This window comes from Pinus tabuliformis, chromosome 6 (genome assembly GCF_031772625.1).
Source record: "Pinus tabuliformis cultivar Carrire ecotype Pingquan chromosome 6, CPIR1, whole genome shotgun sequence".
In the NCBI taxonomy this organism is placed as follows: domain Eukaryota; kingdom Viridiplantae; phylum Streptophyta; class Pinopsida; order Pinales; family Pinaceae; genus Pinus; species Pinus tabuliformis.
In genome coordinates, this window is record NC_142292.1 from 2,069,182,246 (window position 1) to 2,069,203,409 (window position 21,164).

The 21,164-nt window shown below is 37.3% G+C and overlaps 1 protein-coding gene across 4 annotated transcripts in view; it reads right to left on the minus strand.

Moving 5' to 3' along the window:
• LOC149267521 (uncharacterized) overlaps positions 1 to 20,704 on the minus strand; it is a 473,448-nt gene extending 452,744 nt beyond the window's left edge. For 3 of the 4 annotated variants that reach the window (XM_089433324.1, XM_089433323.1, XM_089433326.1), the window contains exons 1-3: positions 20,258 to 20,703; positions 17,478 to 17,672; positions 17,062 to 17,222 (exon numbers count right to left, since the gene is read on the minus strand). In XM_089433324.1, coding sequence (XP_089289450.1) covers positions 17,062 to 17,222; positions 17,478 to 17,672; positions 20,258 to 20,428 — 527 coding nt within the window. In that variant the 5' untranslated portion in view covers positions 20,429 to 20,703. Of the gene's footprint in view, positions 1 to 17,061; positions 17,223 to 17,477; positions 17,673 to 20,257 lie in introns of all 4 variants that reach the window. The other variant, XM_089433325.1, reaches the window with a different exon arrangement.
• Positions 20,705 to 21,164: the final 460 nt, after the last annotated feature.

Genomic DNA, 21,164 nt, shown 5'->3' on the forward strand with positions numbered 1-21,164 from the left:
AAAATATAATACACTTTGTTAGTTTTTCATGTAAATAATTATCTAAAAATATAGTTAAAAATTCATAAAAGGTGAACTTGTACTTTAAATACATTTTTACTTGTACTTTAAATACTTAATTGTTAAAAATATAATATTTATACATACAATTATGGGAAATGTTTCCTTAGTGTGGGGGATACATTTTGTTAGTTTTTCATGTAAATAATTATCTAAAAATATGGTTAAAAATTCATAAATGGTGAACTTGTAATTTTACATTTTTACTTGTACTTTAAATACTTAATTGTTAAAAATATAATATTTATACATACAACTGTTAAAAATATATTATTTACATCTAAATGTTAGTGTTCATAGGAAATGTTTCCTTAGTGTGGGGGATACATTTTGTTGGTTTTTCAAGTAATAATTATCTAAAAATATAGTTAAAAATTCATAAAACGTGAACTTGTATTTTTACATTTTTACTTGTATTTTAAATAGTTAATTGTTAAAAATATAATATTTATACATACAATTAACTGTTAAAAATATATTATTTACATCTAAATGTTAGTGTTCATGGGAAATGTTTCCTTAGTGTGGGGGATACATTTTGTTGGTTTTTCATGTAATAATTATCTAAAAATATAGTTAAAAATTCATAAAAGTTGAACTTGTTTTTTTTACATATTTACGAGTACTTTAAATACTTAATTGTTAAATATATATATATATATATATAAGCTTAGGTGGGACCTTCTCATTTTGGAGTTTTTACATGTCCGTTATTCACCCCATTTCCAGGGAGGGTAGCACAAGAATCGAACCCAAGATCTCCGGTTCGGTGAGACTTCATTTCCACGGCCATTGCCACTTGAGCTACCCCATTGCCACTTAATTGTTAAAAATATATTATTTATACATGCAACTAACAGTTAAAAATATATTATTTACATCTAAATGTTAGAGTTCATGGGAAATGTTTCCTTAGTGTGGGGGATACATTTTGTTAGTTTTCCATGTAATAATTATATAAAAATATAGTTAAAAATTCATAAAAGTTGAACTTGTTTTTTTACATTTTTACTTGTACTTTAAATACTTAATTGTTAAAAATATAATATTTATACATACAAATATATTATTTACATCTAAATGTTAGTGTTCATGGGAATGTTTCCTTAGTGTGGGGGATACATTTTGTTGGTTTTTCATGTAATAATTATCTAAAAATATAGTTAAAAATCATAAAAGTTGAACTTGTTTTTTTTACATATTTACGTGTACTTTAAATACTTAATTGTTAAAAATATATTATTTATACATGCAACTAACAGTTAAAAATATATTCCCCGGATGCGGGTGATAATGTGGACAGGACGCGCGTTTAATGGAGGCCACCTGCCAGCCATGCGCTGTCACAAGGGTCATGCATGCGAGAAGAATAAATGGTTTAATGGTTTAATGTTTCTTCAGCCGCTAAGGAATAAATGGTTTGATATTCTCCAGAGGCAATTCAATGCTCTGTCCGGCTCTTTGGTTCGAATGGAGAGTGCAGTAATGGCAGACGGGTTTCGAGGTGGCGACAGGGATGTTAAAAGCCGTGGTGGGTTGGCTCTCTGTGCGCCGGTTCATGCTCAGTCCATGGTTCTCTGTGCGCCGGTTCATGCTCAGTCTATGGTTCTCAGTGTGCCGGTTCATGCTCGGTCTATGGTTCTTCAGTCTATGGTTCTTGCCGTCAGGGCCAATTCGCTGACTGTTTTGGGTAGTCCTAAGCCTGGTCGATTACTCCATTTCGAGCTGCACTATATTCTTGGTGACCCTGCAAATATGGTTAGGCCTCGACAGCGAATGCTCAGCCGTCGAGGTTCCTCCCGTGGCGGGTCTTCGCGCCCTCCAGTAGATGCTCCTTATCCCCATTGTTGCCACTGCTATTTCCATCGAACCTCTGAAGCCAACCCCCTTCAGTCTAGCCAATTTCTGGACTTAAGCGCTCCTGATTCTGATTCGGCTTCCACGCCTGCATTCGGTTCCGCCATTTTCAATTTTAGCAGTTCTCTGAATAAACCTCGAATCGGTGCCCATGTGTCAGTTCTCTTCCTAGAAGACTCTCCGGATGGTAGCGACTCTCAAGACAGTAGGGGGAAGCATCCTGCTGGAGGCTCAGAGAATGTCATGAAGAAGCCTGCGGATGTTCCACAAAATGCCTCTAATCGCCCTCTGGCTCAGGAGGCGACGACCAGCAAAGGGGACGATGTCAACATGGACACTGTTCCCACTGCAGCGGAGGTGGAGAATTATGGATGGTGTCGGGTGGTCGAGGAGGAGCCGGACGAATAGCTGCACATCTGTTTGGACTCTCGGCCTCCCTCGCTGCTCAGGTTTTGTTTTGGTCTTATTGTTCATGTTATGTTGGCACATAGTCTGTTTATGGTATGTTGGTTCAGGGATGGGTCTGTCTTCCCCGCGCGGGATTATGCTGAAGTTCTGTTGGCACCCCTGCGGGGGATGTAATGCTTTGGTCTGGTGCCCCTGCGAGGGCTGTTTATTTTTGGTACGACGCCCCTGCGAGGGCTGCTTATTTTTGGTCTGGCGCCCCCGCGAGGGTTGTTTATCTCTGGTCTGGCGCCCCTGCGAGGGTTGTTCATTTTTGGTCTCAGCTGTTCCAAAGTGCCACAACATGCCTCTGGTTCTCTTTGTCTTGAAATGATGTAACTGTTTTCTTGCTTCTGTATATAATAGATTAGTTTTAACGAAAAAAAAAAAAAAACAGTTAAAAATATATTATTTACATCTAAATGTTAGAGTTCATGGGAAATGTTTCCTTAGTGTGGGGGATACATTTTGTTAGTTTTCCATGTAATAATTATCTAAAAATATACTTGAAAGTTAAAAATATATTATTTACATCTAAATGTTAGAGTTCATGGGAAATGTTTCCTTATTGTGGGGGATACATTTTGTTAGTTTTCCATGTAATAATTATCTAAAAATATAGTTAAAAATTCATAAAAGCTGAACTTGTTTTTTTACATTTTTACTTGTACTTTAAATACTTAATTGTTAAAAATATAATATTTATACATACAATTGACTGTTAAACATATATGGGAAAATGGGAAAATGGAAAATGTTAAACATATATGGGAAAATGGGAAAATGGAAAATGTTTCCTCAGTGTGGGGGATACATTTTGTTAGTTTTTCATGTAAATAATTATCTAAAAATATAGTTAAAAACTCATAAAAGGTGAACTTGTTTTTTTACATTTTTACTTGTACCTTAAATACTTAATTGTTAAAAATATAATATATGTTTCCTTAGTGTGGGGGATACATTTTGTTAGTTTTTCATGTAAATAATTATCTAAAAATATAGTTAAAAACTCATAAAAGGTGAACTTGTTTTTTTACATTTTTACTTGTACTTTAAATACTTAATTGTTAAAAATATAATATTTATACATACAATTAATTGTTAAAAATATATGCTCCTCGGTCTATTGATTAGCGAGGAACAATAGGGGCACGACTGTTATGATCTAGGGTTGGTTTTGCTTTAGGGTTTGTGTAGCTAGTTACCATGGCGGAGCGAGGAGGAGGGAGTTCTGCTCCCTCCTCAAGTGGTTGCAGAAAAAAAAGCAAGGGAGCTAGTTCCCATCGCTTCAAGAAACCCGCGGAGGTGGCAACAGAGATTACGAATAATGAAAATCAGGAACCATCGAACCTCAAGAACAGGACGAGAACCATGAGGAACATAGTAAGGAGAAGAGGACAGAGGGTAGCAATCAAAAAGTTGCTCCCATGAAAATATCAGGGACATGTAAACCCAAGGCGACCACTATTCCTCTGAGTCGTTTTAAGTGACCCAACGCTACAGGTGCACAGAGAACACATGGCGGAATATGTGGTTATCTGTAAATTCATGGGGATCTGGCCGACGGAGAAGGCTTTGCAAGCATGGATAAGGAACCACTGGAAACCAAAGGGGAAAATTGACCTTCACCTTGGGTCCAAGGGTTTCTTCACGGTAGTGTTCACAAGCCTAGAGGACAAAGACAGAGTGTTCGAAGGAGGACCCTATTTTTACGCGTCTGCAGGCCTTTACATGAGACCATGGGTAATGAACTTTGTCCCAAAACGAGAGACTTTCACCTTAGTATCGGTATGGATAAGACTCTACTCCCTTAGTTTAGATTATTGGCTGCCAAATCTCTAAAGGCTATCGATAACAAGCTTGGGCATTTTATAAAAATCTCAGATACTACTCTAAGAGGCAAATACACTTCCTTTGCTCAGATATGTGTGGAAATGGACTCATCTGGGGCACTTCCACATGAAATCATTTTGGAAGTGTATGACAAGGAATGGGTGCAAACAATAGACTATGAACACGTCCCATTCAGGTGTCGTAAGTGCCATGAACATAGGCACCTATACAGGGATTGCCCTTTGAACAAACTGGAGAGCAACACAAAAGCCACCACAGGCAAGGATCTCGAAGGATTTACTAAGGTAGGAGGTAAAGGGAAAGGAGGCAAGAGGTACCAAAAGAAAAGTACTGAAGACGGACAAACGAACCACAATAGTTTCAAGATCTTAGAAGAAGAAGTTGAAACAATGGGACAAACCAGGAATCAGAGAATATTCACAATGAGAAGGAAGGGGATGCTAACATGGAGGAGATACCAGAAAACAACAAACAAATGGATGATTTTCCAAATATGATGGAGCTCAGTAGGGACCACGAGATGACTCCAAGTGAGGCAAGAATGGAAGACCATGAACTGCAGGAGATTCTAGAGAGGGAGAATTTAGAACTAGAAAATTTTCTGGAGCAAGGAATCACCAAAGGGGTTGACTCTGCCAAAAGCGGAGTTTGACAGGGTTGAACAGCTCTTCCTCTAGAGATCACAAACAAAGTGCTCTAGAGTCAAAAGAAACCATTACAGCCAAGAGAACAGGGGAGTGAAAACGATGGAGGATACACCAATGCTTTCTTCAAAGAACTTGGGTAGCAAAAGAGGAAGGAAGAAACAGAATGATTTGTTGCCCGAATGTGGAAAACTTATGATTAACTCAAGTAAGATGAAGGATCTTACCAGTTACTCCTTTACAAACCTTTCTTAATGAAGCTTACAACCTGGAACATTAGGGATATAAGAAGTAAAAGGAAACAAAGAAACTTTAGTAGTCGAATAAAAGAAGAAATATTAGATATGATTTTTATTCAGGAAACAAAATGTTCAATGGATTAGATCAGAGAGATACACAACAAATGGTTAATCAAGTATGAGTATCTAGAGGTAAAAGCAAATAACTTGGCGGAGGGGATTCTCACTCTATGGGATCCTCAAAAACTTGGAATACTGGATGCTGAAGCTTCTAGGAATTATCTATCGATGGTGATTCAACCTTTGGGGGATAAGGAGATCTACATGATCACTAATGTCTATGGCCCTCAAAAACTAGAAGACAAACTAAAGCTTCTCACATCCCTTGAGGAACTGAGGGAGAGACATCCTAATATGCCTTGGATTCTGGCAGGGGATTTCAATATGATCATATCTCTTACAGAAAATAAAAATAAAAATAAAAATTTAAAATTAAACAAAAAAAAACAGGAGGTACAAGGAAACTATGTAAGGACTCCATTACCTTCCAGAACTTCATGAATAAGATGGGGCTAGTGGACACAAAAACAACAAATGGCATTTTTACTTAGAATAATAAGAGAGGAGGAGCTTCTCAAGTTTCCTCTAAATTAGACAGATTCACGATCTCAGAGGAACTCCTTATCAAAGGCCTTGATATGCCAGCTTTAATCCTTCCCTTCGGAGGCTCGGACCACTGGCATGTCCAGATGGAAGCTACTTTTATGGGTAAGGAACAGACCCTTTAGGTTTGAAAATATCTGGCTCTCTCACCCTGACTTCACTAGCAATATTAACAAATGGTGGACGGAAGATAGGCCCGTTTAAGGCACTAAAATGTTCATACTGCAGCAAAGACTCAAGCACATCAAATCTAGGCTTAAAGATTGGAATAAACAATAGTTTGGCAATATCTTTAAAGCGAAAAAAGAAGTTGAAAAGAAAATCCAGGAGATGAATCAAATCAACATCCTAGAGGGTTTTGCTGAGGAAAGGAAAATTCAGGTTGATTCTCTGCAGAACGAATGGGAGGATCGGTGCTTGCAAGAGGAGATTTTATGGAGACAGAAATCAAGGGTGCAGTGGATTAAAGAAGGAGAAAGAAACAAAAAGTTTTTTCATAGATCAACTTTGGATCACAGATCTCATAACAGAATTTCCAAACTCAAAGATTCTCTTTTTGGATCACAAATCTCATAACAAAATTTCCAAACTCAAAGATTCTCAAGGGAAAGAGCTTGTCTCACACATAGAAATAGAATCTGTCCTAGTTCGGCACTTTCGTAGCATAGCAGAGGAGCCTCTCGTTGACAGATCTCGGTTCATTAACAAATTCACAAAGTTCATTCCTAAACTTGTAACCAGGGAAGACAACCACAATCTTAATAGGCCAGTGTCTGAAGAGGAGGTTAGTCAGGTCATCAATGAGATGCAAAACGGGAAAGCTCCTGGCCTGATGGTTTCAATGTGGATTTTTTCAAAGTTTGTCGGAAAACAGTCAAACAAGATATCCTTGAGGTTGTGGAAGACTCTAGAAGATCCAAAACTCTTATCCTTGAGGTTGTATAAGACTCTAGAAAATCCAAAACTCTTTTGAAAGCTCTTAATGCCTCTTTCATAGCTTTGATTCCAAAGCAAGAAAAAGCTATGACGCCGATAGATTCAGACCCATAGCTTTATGTAATGTGGTGTACAAAATTATTTCCAAGGTGATTGCTAACAGACTAAAGCCTCTTCTTCCTTCTCTCATTTTAGAGGAGCAAACAGGTTTTGTGGAAGGAAGACAGATTCTCAACAACATCATACAAGCACATAAGGTGGTACACTCTCTTAAGAGCAAGAAGCAAGCTGGTATGATAATACAATTGGACCTAGCGAAAGCTTATGATAACCTAAGTTGGGCATACATCAAGGAGGTGCTAAGAGCTTACGGATTCGACCACAACTGGATAAGATGGGTTATGGCCCTTGTATCCTTGGTCCGTTTCTCAATTATGCTTAATGGATCTCCCACTAGAACCTTTATACCTTCTAGGGGTCTCAGACAAGGGGATCCGCTCTCCCCCATCCTTTTTGTTCTCATGATGAAAGGACTAGGCAGAGCGATCAAAACAACAAATGGTGAAGGAAGAATCCAGGGTCTGAAACTTACCCCGAATGGGGATGCCTCTATTCATCATCAATTTGTGGATGATACAATGTTGCAGGGCATTCCTACGGTCAAAGAAGCCAGAGCATTCAAACAAATCCTGAACGACTTTGCTTTGGTGGTTGGTACAAAGGTAAGCCTTGAAAAATCAAAAGTTTTTTTTCAATACTGGCGTTGCTATTCAGAGGAACCTCACCAGAATTCTAGGGTTTCAAAGGGCTCAATTACCTTCCAAGTACCTTGGAATGCTTCTTACTGATAAACCTCTGAGTAAGGGAGTGTGGGAACCGGTCACCAATAAACTTCAGGATAAAATCAGGAAACAGACCTGTAGATTTTTGAACTTGGCAGGGCATCTTGTGCTTACAAAGGCAGTTTTACAGGCTATACCCATTTTCATGTTTTCAGCCCTCCCTGCTCCGAAAGGTGTTACACAACAAATCAAGAATATTCAACGAGATTTTCTTTGGGGTAAAGGAGAAGAGAAAAAAAAGTGGGTGTTGGTAGCTTGGGACAAGCTCTGCAAACCTAAGGCCCACGGTTTGGGGCTTCAAGGCCCTGAAATCCTCAACAGAATTTCGAGAGCAAAACTTTGGTGGAGATGGCTAAAGGAATCGGCAACCCCTTAGGCAAAGCTTTGGAAGTAGAAATATGCAAAGAATTGGAAAGAGAGGGATCGTATCAGAATGTCAAGGCACATCAAGGGCTCCCACATTTGGAACCTTGCTTGAGAGAATAGAGGCATTGTCCAGCAACATAGTTTCTAGGAGATCAGAGCTGGGAACCTTGCCCAGTTTTGGGAGGATAACTGGCAGCATGAACCAATTTGTTTAAAGAAGAACTAACCGATCTCAAGAATGACACTGATAACAAAGGTCTACTCAAGGTAAAAGACTTCTGGGATCAGGTAAGAGATAATGGCAAATGGCGAATGTGGAAGAATCTTGGTTACAACGAAGAGAGTCCTTTGAAAACTCAGGCGGATTCCCTGGCTCTAGACTTGGAAAAGAGGAAGATTTTAGTGTCTTCCTCGTCTGACCAACTGAGATGGGGCTAAAACACTGAAGGCACTTTTAACCTCAAAGAAGCCAAATGCAAGGCCCAAGGTTTTGATTATTCAAACCCTGACCAGGTTTGGAATAACCTTTGGAGGAACCCACAATGGATGAAAGTCAAGTTATTTATGTGGTCAGTTCACCAAAAGAAGATTCTCACTTGGGAGAATCTTCTAAAAAGAGGTTTTGTCGGCCCATCCAAATGCCATCTATGTGGATTACAGGAAGAAACGATGGATCATTTACTAAACCACTGCCCCTTTAACTCTACCTTGAGGGATTGGGCGGCTTCAGTCTTCAAGCAAACTGACAGAGACAAACTCAGCATCACCAACACATTGAAGAATTGGAGGAAAGACTTCTCAGGTAACGAAATCATTAACAAGGCTTGGACTCTGGTTCCAGGGTTTGTTATCTAAGATGTCTGGAAAGAACGCAATGGTAGGATTTTCAAGAACAAAATTGGATCGACCCAAAAAATCATTGGCCAAATTCTACAACAAATTAAAGATACAGATGGAGCCCTTATGTGGAAAATTCCTGAGGACACCCCTTCGGCCCAGGAGGCTCGCATTTTGGGACAATTGGATCTACATTCTCTGGTTCCCCTTGGCGCTGTTAAGGGTGTGAGCAAAACAATTGTTGGTAAAGATATCTGGCAGCCTCCTTATGGTTTTTTGAAAATAAATATAGACAGGGCCTCTAAGGGCAACCCAGGGATGGCTAGATTTGGAGGTGTCATAAGAGATGAGCAGGGGAGCATAAAGGATATCTTCCACAGTCATTTGGGGACTGCCACTAATAACATGGCAGAGCTCATGGCCTTAGAACAGAGCCTGGAAATCTTGATTGAGTTAAATTTACACAACGCCATCATAGAAGCTGACTCAAAATTGGTCATTAATGCGGCTAAGAAAATGTGCAATGGAACAACACCTGGAAAAGTGTCGAAACATTGGAGGCTCTCGCAGGTCTTTCAGCGCATTCACTCCCACTTGCGAACCCTGAGAACAGTCAATTTTGTTCATGTGCGCAGAAAAGCCAATATGTTAGCTGATCGTCTAGCGAATGAAGGCGTGATATGCAAGGAGTTATATCTGGTATGACTGGGAGTCTATACCCTCGAGTAAACTGCAGGAAGATTGTCATAAACACGCAGCCAAAGATATAGAGTGCTTCCAGATCATGAATAATAACCAGGAGGAAGACCAGTGGGAGTGGGAAAGAGCAGAAGCCCTGAGCTTGATTGAAGTGCCGGAGCGAATCTGAACCGTAGATCCCATAGGAAATGCTTACGCCATAGCATAAATAGCGTGATTGGTGGGATTGGAGGATGGGATAAACAGTGTGCTTTTTGATGGGCTACAAACCATAGAATGTTGGCCTTTGATATCGAATGGATATCGGGCTTCAAATTTATCAGAAGTTAAGGGGTGGAGCGGACCAAATATCTTTTTAGACCAAAGTTTTAATCTATATCGAGTCTGTCAAAGCAAGTAAATACCTTGTAAGTTTTTGCTGCAATGACTTGTGGACCGTCTGATCAAATGGGTTTTGATCAACGGTGCAAAATCACCGTGCACCTTAGTTGATCGGAGTGATTATCTACCGTCCAATGGAAGGAAAGATAGACGGTGGATCTCGGCAGATTGGAGAAATTTTCAACTGTCTAATCCCACAATCAATGCTTACGCCATAACATAAACAACGTGCTCTGTGGGAGTAGAGGTTGGGTTAAAAAGTGTGCTTTTTGTTGGGCCGTAGACCATGGACTCTGTTGGCCTTCGTTATCAAATGGATATCGGGGTTAAATTTGTTCGGTAGTTAAGGGGTTGAGCGGGCCCGATATCTTTTTAGGCCATGGTTTTATTCTATATCGGGTCCGAAAAGGCGGGTATTTTCCGAGTAAGTTTCTGCAGCGAGGACCATCTGATCAAATGGGTTTTGATCAACAGTGCAAAATCACCGTGCAACTAGGGTGATCGAAGTGATTATCTACCGTTTGATTAAAGGAAGATAGAAGGTGGATCTCGACATATTGGAGATTTGTCAATCGTCCGACGGAAAGTTTGATCGACGATGGGGTTTGAGGGTTAAGTTTTGGGGAGTTTGAGCAGTAAGATTTGAAGGAGAAGAATTGCGGAGAGTTCGGCAATTTGTTCTTTTAGGTTTTGGCCAGGGGGCTTTGGTGGGTATGATTGTGAGGTTATGGGGCTTTGGTGGGTATGATTGTGAGGTTATGGGGTCGGTTGTCCTGGTTGTATGTTTGTTCTTACACCGGTTTGTATTTTGTTGGTCTTTACACTTGTACAGACATGTACCATATGTAATCTTTGTTCAGTTAATTGAAGGACCCGCTCTTACTTCAAAAAAAAATTGTTAAAAATATATTATTTACAGATAAATGTTAGTGTTCCATGGGGACACCCCACATTTAAGACACTCCAAGGATGGGAAAGCTCCAACATCACTTTTGGGGGAAATGCACCCACATTTAAGACACTCCAAGGATGGGAAAGCTCCAACATCCCTTTTGGGGGAAATGCATGGGAAATGTTTCCTTAGTGTGGGGGACACATTTTGTTAGTTTTTCATGTAGGACACTACCTACCAAGGATGGGGACACCCCACATTTAAGACACTCCAAGGATGGGAAAGCTCCAACATCCCTTTTCGGAGAAATGCATGGGAAATGTTTCCTTACTTCAAAAAAAAAATTGTTAAAAATATATTATTTACATATAAATGTTAGTGTTCCATGGGGACACCCCACATTTAAGACACTCCAAGGATGGGAAAGCTCCAACATCACTTTTGGGGGAAATGCACCCACATTTAAGACACTCCAAGGATAGGAAAGCTCCAACATCCCTTTTGGGGGAAATGCATGGGAAATGTTTCCTTAGTGTGGGGGACACATTTTGTTAGTTTTTCATGTAGGACACTTCCTACCAAGGATGGGGACACCCCACATTTAAGACACTCCAAGGATGGGAAAGCTCCAACATCCCTTTTGGGAGAAATGCATGGGAAATGTTTCCTTAGTGTGGGGGACACATTTTGTTAGTTTTTCATGTAGGACACTTCCTACCAAGGATGGGAAATGTTTCCTTAGTGTGGGGGATACATTTTGTTAGTTTTTCATGTAAATAATTATCTAAAAATATAGTTAAAATTTCATAAAAGGTAAACTTGTTTTTTTTACATTTTTACTTGTACTTTAAATACTTAATTGTTAAAAATATAATATTTATACATACAATTAACTATTAAAAATATATTATTTACATCTAAATGTTAGTGTTCCACGAGGACACCCCACATTTAAGACACTCCAAGGATGGGAAAGCTCCAACATCCCTACCCCACATTTAAGACACTCCAAGGATGGGAAAGCTCCAACATCCCTTTTGGGGGAAATGCACCCACATTTAAGACACTCCAAGGATGGGAAAGCTCCAACATCCCTTTTGGGGAAATGCATGGGAAATGTTTCATTAGTGTGGGGGACACATTTTGTTAGTTTTTCATGTAGGACACTTCCTACCAAGGATGGGGACACCCCACATTTAAGACACTCCAAGGATGGGAAAGCTTCAACATCCCTTTTGGGGGAAAAGCATGGGAAATGTTTCCTTAGTGTGGGGGACACATTTTGTTAGTTTTTCATGTAGGACACTTCAAGGTGAATTTTTTCCTATCCATTTTTACTTGGAATGTAAATAACTATCTAAAAATATAGTTAAAAAATCATAAAAGGTGAACTTGTTTTTTTACATTTTTTTTTTTTTTTTCTGAGTAGAGACTATTCTATTATGTATAAATAAAAGAGGAAAATATTTACAAAGAGGTTGGAACCTCTGAGGGGGCTAAAGCCAGCCCTCTGTCAAAAAAACTTCTGCCATGGGCTCTTAACTGTCTGTTTACATAGATAAAAACGAGAGCCCAGGACTCTGTAGAACTAGACACCACCACCAAAAAGCAAAAAACTAGAAGACGATAGAGAATTATACTGAAAAATGCTGACGTGGACGACAACGGCAGCACTAAACCGCTTAACAAAAACCACCAGTATATCGGATCGTCGTCGACCAATGAGCGGTTTCCGTATGAACGAGCCCGATATAATCTCCTGTTGACGCGTGGCTCTCTACATACGTCATCATTTCTGACTTTTCGGGACGTAAAGTTCAGCAAAAAAGAGCCTTCCGAAATCCTCCATCGCCGTCCGATCTGCTCCATCATTCTCCGCCGTTGATTGTTTCAACCTGAGGTGGTAATTCTGCGTCTTCACCGTTGGCTTTGCAAGGAGAGCTGACCCATTCAATCATCACATTGTCTTCAACATCCGTAATACTACGACCAGGAGGCATCACCGGATACAGAACAGTGCCAGAGAACTGCGCCGGTGCACAAGGAATGAACTCCTCGTGTGAAGAAGTTTGCTGAAGACACGCATCCTCTTCATGACCTTCGTCCTGCTGCACCTCTAGAAGATTGAGGATATCCTCTACCAAGCCTCCTTGAGAATCCTTAGAAATCTGTGAGAGAGTCTTGTCCATGGATTGTTCATCAAAGCCAGAGAGGTCATCTTCTTCCTCTGAGAAGATGATTGTGATAATAGCAGAGATAGTAGGCTTGTTTAGCTTGCTTTTAAATGTGAAACGGGAGGAGTGGAAAGAACTGTAGAGGGACGAACCAGAGTGGTCGGATGATGGTGAGGCCGAAAGAACTGTAGAGGGACGAACCAGAGTGGTCGGATGATGGTGAGGCCGACGAGACAGAAGCTAGCGGGGAAATGCGTCGAGGAACAGGACCTCCCCTTCCTCTAACACCCCCACGAGTGCCTGAACTACTACCCCTCCGGGAAATTCCTCGAAGTCGGGCCATACCAGCAATGATTGATAAACTGAGAGGACAAAAGGGTTGGAGGAGGAAGAAGAACGACCCACCCCAATTTGAAATAAACAGAGGATAACAGTACTCAGAGTAGAAAGTGCCCAGGGAAAGCACCACACAGATAGAAATCAGAACCCCTAAATAAATTCCAGAATTGTCTGAATGAGTCCCACACCCTGCCCAAACAGCTTCAACAGACACCGTAACCCGACCTATTACAGTTATATACCAAAGGAAAAAACAATGACCATACCAGATGCGAGCCAGAAGAACCGTAATTAAATGCTTGAGGCTGGCCAAATGCAGGCTTCTATGGAGCCATAATGGCTTCCAAATGCTTAGCACTGCACCTAACTCCTGTGAACCAATTCGACCTGGAATGTCTCTGCTAGAATGAGCCAGAGAGAATGTCGAGCTCTGGGCAATTGAAATGGATCGTATGCTCATCATCCTGAAGAACTTACTCCGCATGCTGTACACCCAATTCCTCATTAATGGGATTTAATGCGCTGCCAGAAATCGCCTACTTGCTCCACGATGATGCCCAATGTCGGCGTCGCTCGTATGGGCATTAACGGCTCATAAAATCACCTGCATCCGGGTTGTTTTTTTACATTTTTACTTGTACTTTAAATACTTAATTGTTAAAAATATAATATTTATTTTTACTTGGAATGTAAATAATTATCTAAAAATATAGTGAAAAAATCATAAAAGGTGAATTTGTTTTTTTTACATTTTTACTTGTACTTTAAATACTTAATTGTTAAAAATATAATATTTATTTTTTTACATTTTTACTTGTACTTTAAATACTTAATTGTTAAAAATATAATATTTATTTTTACTTGGAATGTAAATAATTATCTAAAAATATAGTGAAAAAATCATAAAAGGTGAATTTGTTTTTTTACATTTTTACTTGTACTTTAAATACTTAATTGTTAAAAATATAATATTTATACATACAATTAAATGTTAAAAACTTGTTTTTTTACATTTTTACTTGTACTTTTAATACTTAATTGTTAAACTTATTTTTTTACATTTTTACTTGTACTTTAAATACTTAATTGTTAAAAATATAATATTTATGCATATAATTAACTGTTAAAAATATATTATTTACATCTAGCTCCAACATCCCTTTTGGGGAAAATGCATGGGAATGCATTTTGTTAGTTTTTCATGTATCCCTTTAGGGGGAAATGCATAAATAAAACATGGTTGAAAATTGATAACAAGGTGAATTTTTAACTGTTAAAAATATATTATTTACATCTAGCTCCAACATCCCTTTTGGGGAAAATGCATTAAGGGGAAATGCATAAATAAAACATGGTTGAAAATTAATAACAAGGTGAATTTTTTCCTATGCATTTCTTTAAATAATTATCTAAAAATATAGTTAAAAATTCATAAAAGGTGAACTTGTTTTTTTACATTTTAACTTGTACTTTAAATACTTAATTGTTAAAAATATAATATTATACATACAATTAACTGTTAAAAATTATATTATTTACATTATTTACCCCTTACATCTAGCTCCAACATCCCTTTTGGGGAAAATGCATTAAGGGGAAATGCATAAATAAAACATGGTTGAAAATTAATAACAAGGTGAATTTTTTCCTATGCATTTCTTTAAATAATTATCTAAAAATATAGTTAAAAATTCATAAAAGGTGAACTTGTTTTTTTACATTTTAACTTGTACTTTAAATACTTAATTGTTAAAAATATAATATTATACATACAATTAACTGTTAAAAATTATATTATACATTATAAATTATATTATTTACATTATTTACCCCTAGTCCCCTGATGAGTCTCATAGCACAATAAAAGATCTAGCTCCAACATCCCTTTTGGGGGAAATGCATGGGAATGCATAGCACAATAAAGATCTAGCTCCAACATCCCTTTTGGGGGAAATGCATGGGAATGCATGGGAAATGTTTCCTGGCTCCAACATCCCTTTTGGGGGAAATGCATGGGAATGCATGGGAAATGTTTCCTAGAATGCTCCAACATCCCTTTTGGGGGAAATTCATAGGAAATGTTTCCTTGGTGTGGGGGACACATTTTGTTAGTTTTTCGAATGCTCCAACATCCCTTTTGGGGGAAATGCATAGTAAATGTTTCCTTAGTGTGGGGGGCACATTTTGTTAGTTTTTCATGTAAAATACATACAATTAACTGTGAAAAATATATTATTTACATTTAAATGTTAGTGTTCCATGGGGACGCCCCACATTTAAGACACTTCAAGGATGGGAATGCTCCAACATCCCTTTTGGGGGAAATGCATGGGAATGCATGGGAAATGTTTCTTGGAATGCTGTAACATCCCTTTTGGGGAAAATGCATGGGAATGCATGGGAAATGTTTCCTAGAATGCTCTAACATCCCTTTTGAGGGAAATGCATGGGAAATGTTTCTAACATCCCTTTTGAGGGAAATGCATGGGAAATGTTTCCTTAGTGTGGGGGAGACATTTTGTTAGTTTTTCATGTAAATCTAGCACCACTTAATTCCTAGCAAATCTTAATTCTCCTAGAATGCTCCAACATCCCTTTTGGGGGAAATTCATAGGAAATGTTTCCTTAGTGTGGGGGACACATTATGATAGTTTTTCATGTAAAATACATACAATTAACTGTTAAAAATATATTATTTACATCTAAATGTTGGGAATGCATGGGAAATGTTTCCTAGAATGCTCCAACATCCCTTTTGGAGGAATGGAGGAAATGCATAGTAAATGTTTCGTTAGTGTGGGGGACACATTTTGTAAATGTTTCGTTAGTGTGGGGGACACATTTTGTTAGTTTTTCATGTAAAATACATACAATTGACTGTTAAAAATATATTATTTACATCTAAATGTTAGTGTTCCATGGGGATGCCCCACATTTAAGACACTTCAAGGATGGGAACGCTCCAACATCCCTTTTGGGGGAAATGCATGGGAAATGTTTCTTGGAATGCTCTAACATCCCTTTTGGGGGAAATGCATGGGAAATGTTTCCTTAGTGTGGGGGACACATTTTGTTAGTTTTTCATGTAAATCTAGCACCACTTAATTCCTAGCAAAATCTTAATTCCTAGACACAATAAATTTAGTGAAAGAAAAGGTTCCTAACACAATAAATTTAGGGAAAGAAAAATAAAGCAATCTCAATTACCCACATTTAGGACACGGAAAGCTCCAGCATCCCTTTTAGGGGAAATGAATGGGAAATGTTTCATAGATGACAACAAACATCCCTTTTGGGGGAAATGAATGGGAAATGTTTCATAGATGATAACAAATTCTACGCATCACCGTTCTTCATTAAAATTTGAAACTTTGACTCCCTTCCTAGAAAAATGACCCAAATTAAAGGGTTTTCCCACACATCTTCCTTAAATTTGAAACTTGCTTAGACTCCCTTCCTAGAAAAATGACCCAAATTAAAAGATGCTCCCACACATCTCCCTTATGTATCTTCCCACAACTACACTCTTGTGTATCTTCCCACAGCCACATTCAAACTTGATGAAACATAACTAAATATATCATTATTTATAATTATTTAAATAAAAATTCGAACAATTAACTATGAAAAATATGTAAATACTTCATTAATTATAACCACTTAAACGAATGGCATTGCAATATTTTATCAATTTTCATTTAACTGCAGAGTTGGGAGGTCCTTTTCTAAATAAAATTTTAAAAATGGTCTATTACGTTAATATCTTATGAAGATCTAGCATACCACACAAATAAAAGGTGAATGGGAATAAAAATAACGATGGATAGTAGATACCATTTCTTAATTGGGTAGGCAAAGAGGGAGTCGTGAATTCTTTTGCCTCCGAATTGAAGCATGTAATACATGTTGGTGTCCACTAGTTTTTGTTTGCCCCTGTACTTGCCTTCCTCTTTCACGTTTTCCAATATCCAGGGCCTACTGGCGGTTTTGGAATTCTGAAACCAAATTCCAAAATAAAAAACAATGCTAGAATTAGCCTCAATACATTCATATATGACTCTGACTCTGCATAACATGGCCCTTTTTTACATTCATATATGACTCTGACTCTGCATAACATGGCCCTTTGGAGCATGAAGATGAGAGTGAAGGTGGGTATGAAGTGAATCTGAGGTGCCCTGATTTTACCATCATACCAAATTTTTAAATGCAGAAAAATAAACATATAAACACATAATTATGATGCTTACAGTTCGTTTTCCCTCGGCACCCTCTTTGTACATGATCCAACTGCGTTTGTCCGATTTTCTAAAATATTTGTTGTCAGTGTTGCTTTGAGGCTGCTTCTCTATGCCTACGATTTCCACGGAACCAGTAGGTTTGGGCAAGAACTTTGCGATAAACTTGCTGGTACTTCCAGGCGGACATGGCTTCAAATTGTAGCGCTGAGATTTACAAGAAAGGAACAATAACATTAGCTAGCATTTGATCAAATAATTGGTAAGTGTAATCCCAGGATGGATTAAAATTTAAAACCCCATTTTTTTTTCAAACCACATTAACAGCGAATGAAATACTACATAACTGTAATGTCAAAAGAGATTAAAACTCTTCAAATGACAAATATTAATGTCAAAAGAGATTAAAACTCTTCGAAAAGATAAATATTAAATATGATGCACTAGTCAAATGATCTGATAATTAGCTTACTGTCCTTTTATCTTATCCATTGAATATTACTTTTTTCCATCCAAGCTAAAGATGGGCAAGAACGGAGGTTCAAACTGTATTAAGCATGATGCACTAATTTAATAATGGCTTATTGTCTTTTTATCTTATCTATTGAATATTACTTTTTTTCATCCAAGCTATTCAATACTTTTTTCATCCAAGCTAAAGATTGGCAAGGATATTCGCTGGACCTGAACCTTTCTTCCTTTTTTTGACTGGTTAAAGAGAAACTATAGTAACTTTTTTCAAATCACATTAATACTGAATGAAATACTTCATAACTGTAATGTCAAAAGAGATTAAAATTATTTAAAATGGCAAATATTAAGCATCATGCACTATGATTCGCTTATTTTCTTTTTATCTTATTTATTGAATGATACTTTTTTTCATCCAAGCCAAAGATTGGCAAGAACGGAGGTTGAGACTGAGGGCCTTTTTGTGAATAAGATTAAAATTGAAACTATATGAAGAGTCATTTTGTGAACAAGATTAAAAGACAGTGTGTAGTAAATTAATCATTAATTTACTATCTTTTCATCTTATTTATTAAATATTACTTTATTCTCATCCAACTAACTAAATAAAAACTCTATAAATCAATAATTAACTTATTGCATGGTGCTCAACATTTACCTTTCAAAACAATATTTCATTGATTACAATGCCATATATACCAATATAACATTACCTTTCAAAACAATATTTCATTGATTACAATGCCATATATACCAATATAACATATTATGTAATGACCAGGATATATTCCCATTTAAAAGCATCTTAAATATAAGATGATTAACACACATGGATCAAAGTTGATAAGTGTAATGACATTGATTGTAATACCATATATTCAATTCATTTGAGAATATCTTAAATATAGCATTGTGCAATGACCAGGATACTATACCATCGCATTTAAAAGCATCTTAAATATAAGATGATTAACACACATTGATCAAAGTTGATAAGTGTGATGACATTGATTGTAGTACCATATATTCGATTCATTTGAGAATATCTTAAATATAGCATATTATGTAATGACCACGATATATATCATCCCATTTAAAAGCATCTTAAATATGAGATGATTAACACACATTGATCAAAGTTGATAAGTGTAACGACATTGATTATAGTATTATATATTCGATTCATTTGAGAATATCTTAAATATAGCATTGTGTAATGACCAGGATACTTAGTATTTAATGCATTGTTGCAAGTAGTATACAGGTTATTGGATTGGAATGGCTGGTTTTTCTAGTGTAATTTCTCATTGAAATCACAAGTTTGATGGGTAATCCTAGTCAATCACAGTGCCCTAGGGGTTTTCCAAGGTGCTAAATCCATATATATGGTAAAAAACTAGTTTAAATAACACAAATCAAGATTTCACCTCAATTTTTTCCACCGAATTCCGACATCAAAAAATCTAAAAAAACACACTAGAAACAACTCCTTACTTTCATATCCAAGGACTTCCTACACTAACCTATAGGTTATTAGATTGAAATTGCTTTCATATCCAACTACTTGTATATCACCTTTCACAGCATAACTGGGTAGATAGACGCAGCAGTCAGGTAATGTCATATGTAAGATGTCCTTAACTGCTGCAAGTAATATATAGTTGATTGAACTGAAATTATTTTCAAATCGAACGACCTATATATCACTTGCCACAGCGTAAGTAATATACAGTTGATTGAACTGAAATTGTTTTCAAATCGAACGACCTATATATCACTTGCCACAGCGTAACCGGGTGGATAGACGCAGCCATTAGGTAATGCTAAATGCAAGATGTCCTTAACTAGCACCTGATCAAATAGCTGATGAGGGTAATGCCAAGAGGGATTAAAACCCTCCAGAGCAGCATTGCATAATGTAAGCTGCTCTTAAATAACACTTAATCAAATAGCTGATAATGTCCAGAGGGATTAAAACCCTCCAGAGCAGAGCAGCATTGCATTGATTGCATTATTATATTAATAAGAACATTTTAGATGGAATGTTATAGTTTTGTTTAATTGTTTTATATTTTGGAGGTGTTTGGCATATTTTTTAGTCAAATTTATTGGAAATTTATCAAAAATCTATTGGGATTACAAGTTTGATTAACTTTGCACAATACAAAATTTTTTCAATATGTGAATCCAACCTATTTTAAATAACAAAAATTGTTTAGCAAAATTCTGACCTTTAATGCAAACCCTCGCATTTAATGTGAGGGTTTTGGTTGTAATAAACAAAGAAAGTAAAGAACTTTAGTTCATAGTGAGTTGAGTACCCGGAAGACTTTAGTGAAGGGTTTCTGACATGTAGGGCATGGAGTTTTGCCCTTTGCCATTTTGGTCGCACAAGTCATGCAGATGGGGTCTAAATGCTGACATTGGGATGCGTACAGCTCCTTATCGCCCTCGCATTTCAAGCACTTGGCGCCTTCCTTGGCATACTCCATGTAGAAGACAACAGAAACCGCAGAACAGAGAGGAAGAAGAATTATGACGCTCTGGCTTTGAATTTTGATTTTGGCTTGCTCTGGCTCTCAACTCTGCCCTGTTGTGTATAAGCTCAGGGCAGGGAAGAAAGCAAGCACCACAATCCATGGACGCCTATCTGTTTATACTGCACGCCCTCGCCACCCGCACGGTTACGTTCGTTTTCAGCTTGTGGCGCCACCGCACGGTTAAGTTCGTTTTCTGCTTGTCGAAGCCGAAGCCTTTCTTTCTTATTTACATTTCAAATATTTTATAAATAAGAATTAAAATCCTGTAAAAGTGTTGAGACGAGGTAGTTTTTTATATTTCAAGTATTTTTCATAAAGAAAAGGTTAAATTTAGAATATTCAGGGTATTATTGTCTTGTATAATGCTGTGTTGTATTTCATTTTATGAATTTAGTGTTTCTATGCATTTGATGTCATCTTTGATAAATTTTTGTATAGTGCGATGTTGTGTTTCATTTACTGGATGGAGATGTTTGGCATATGTAATGATTAATTTAAATTAGTTTGTTGCATTGGACTCACTAATAATACCCTCTTAAAACATTTATAGATATAAATATTTTGATTTAACTCTATCTTAAAACATTTATAAATATAAATATTTTGATTTAACGCTATTTCATGTTATAACAATTGTTATGTTAATTGTGGTATTTCATGCCATGTGTAATAATTAATTTGCACTAAT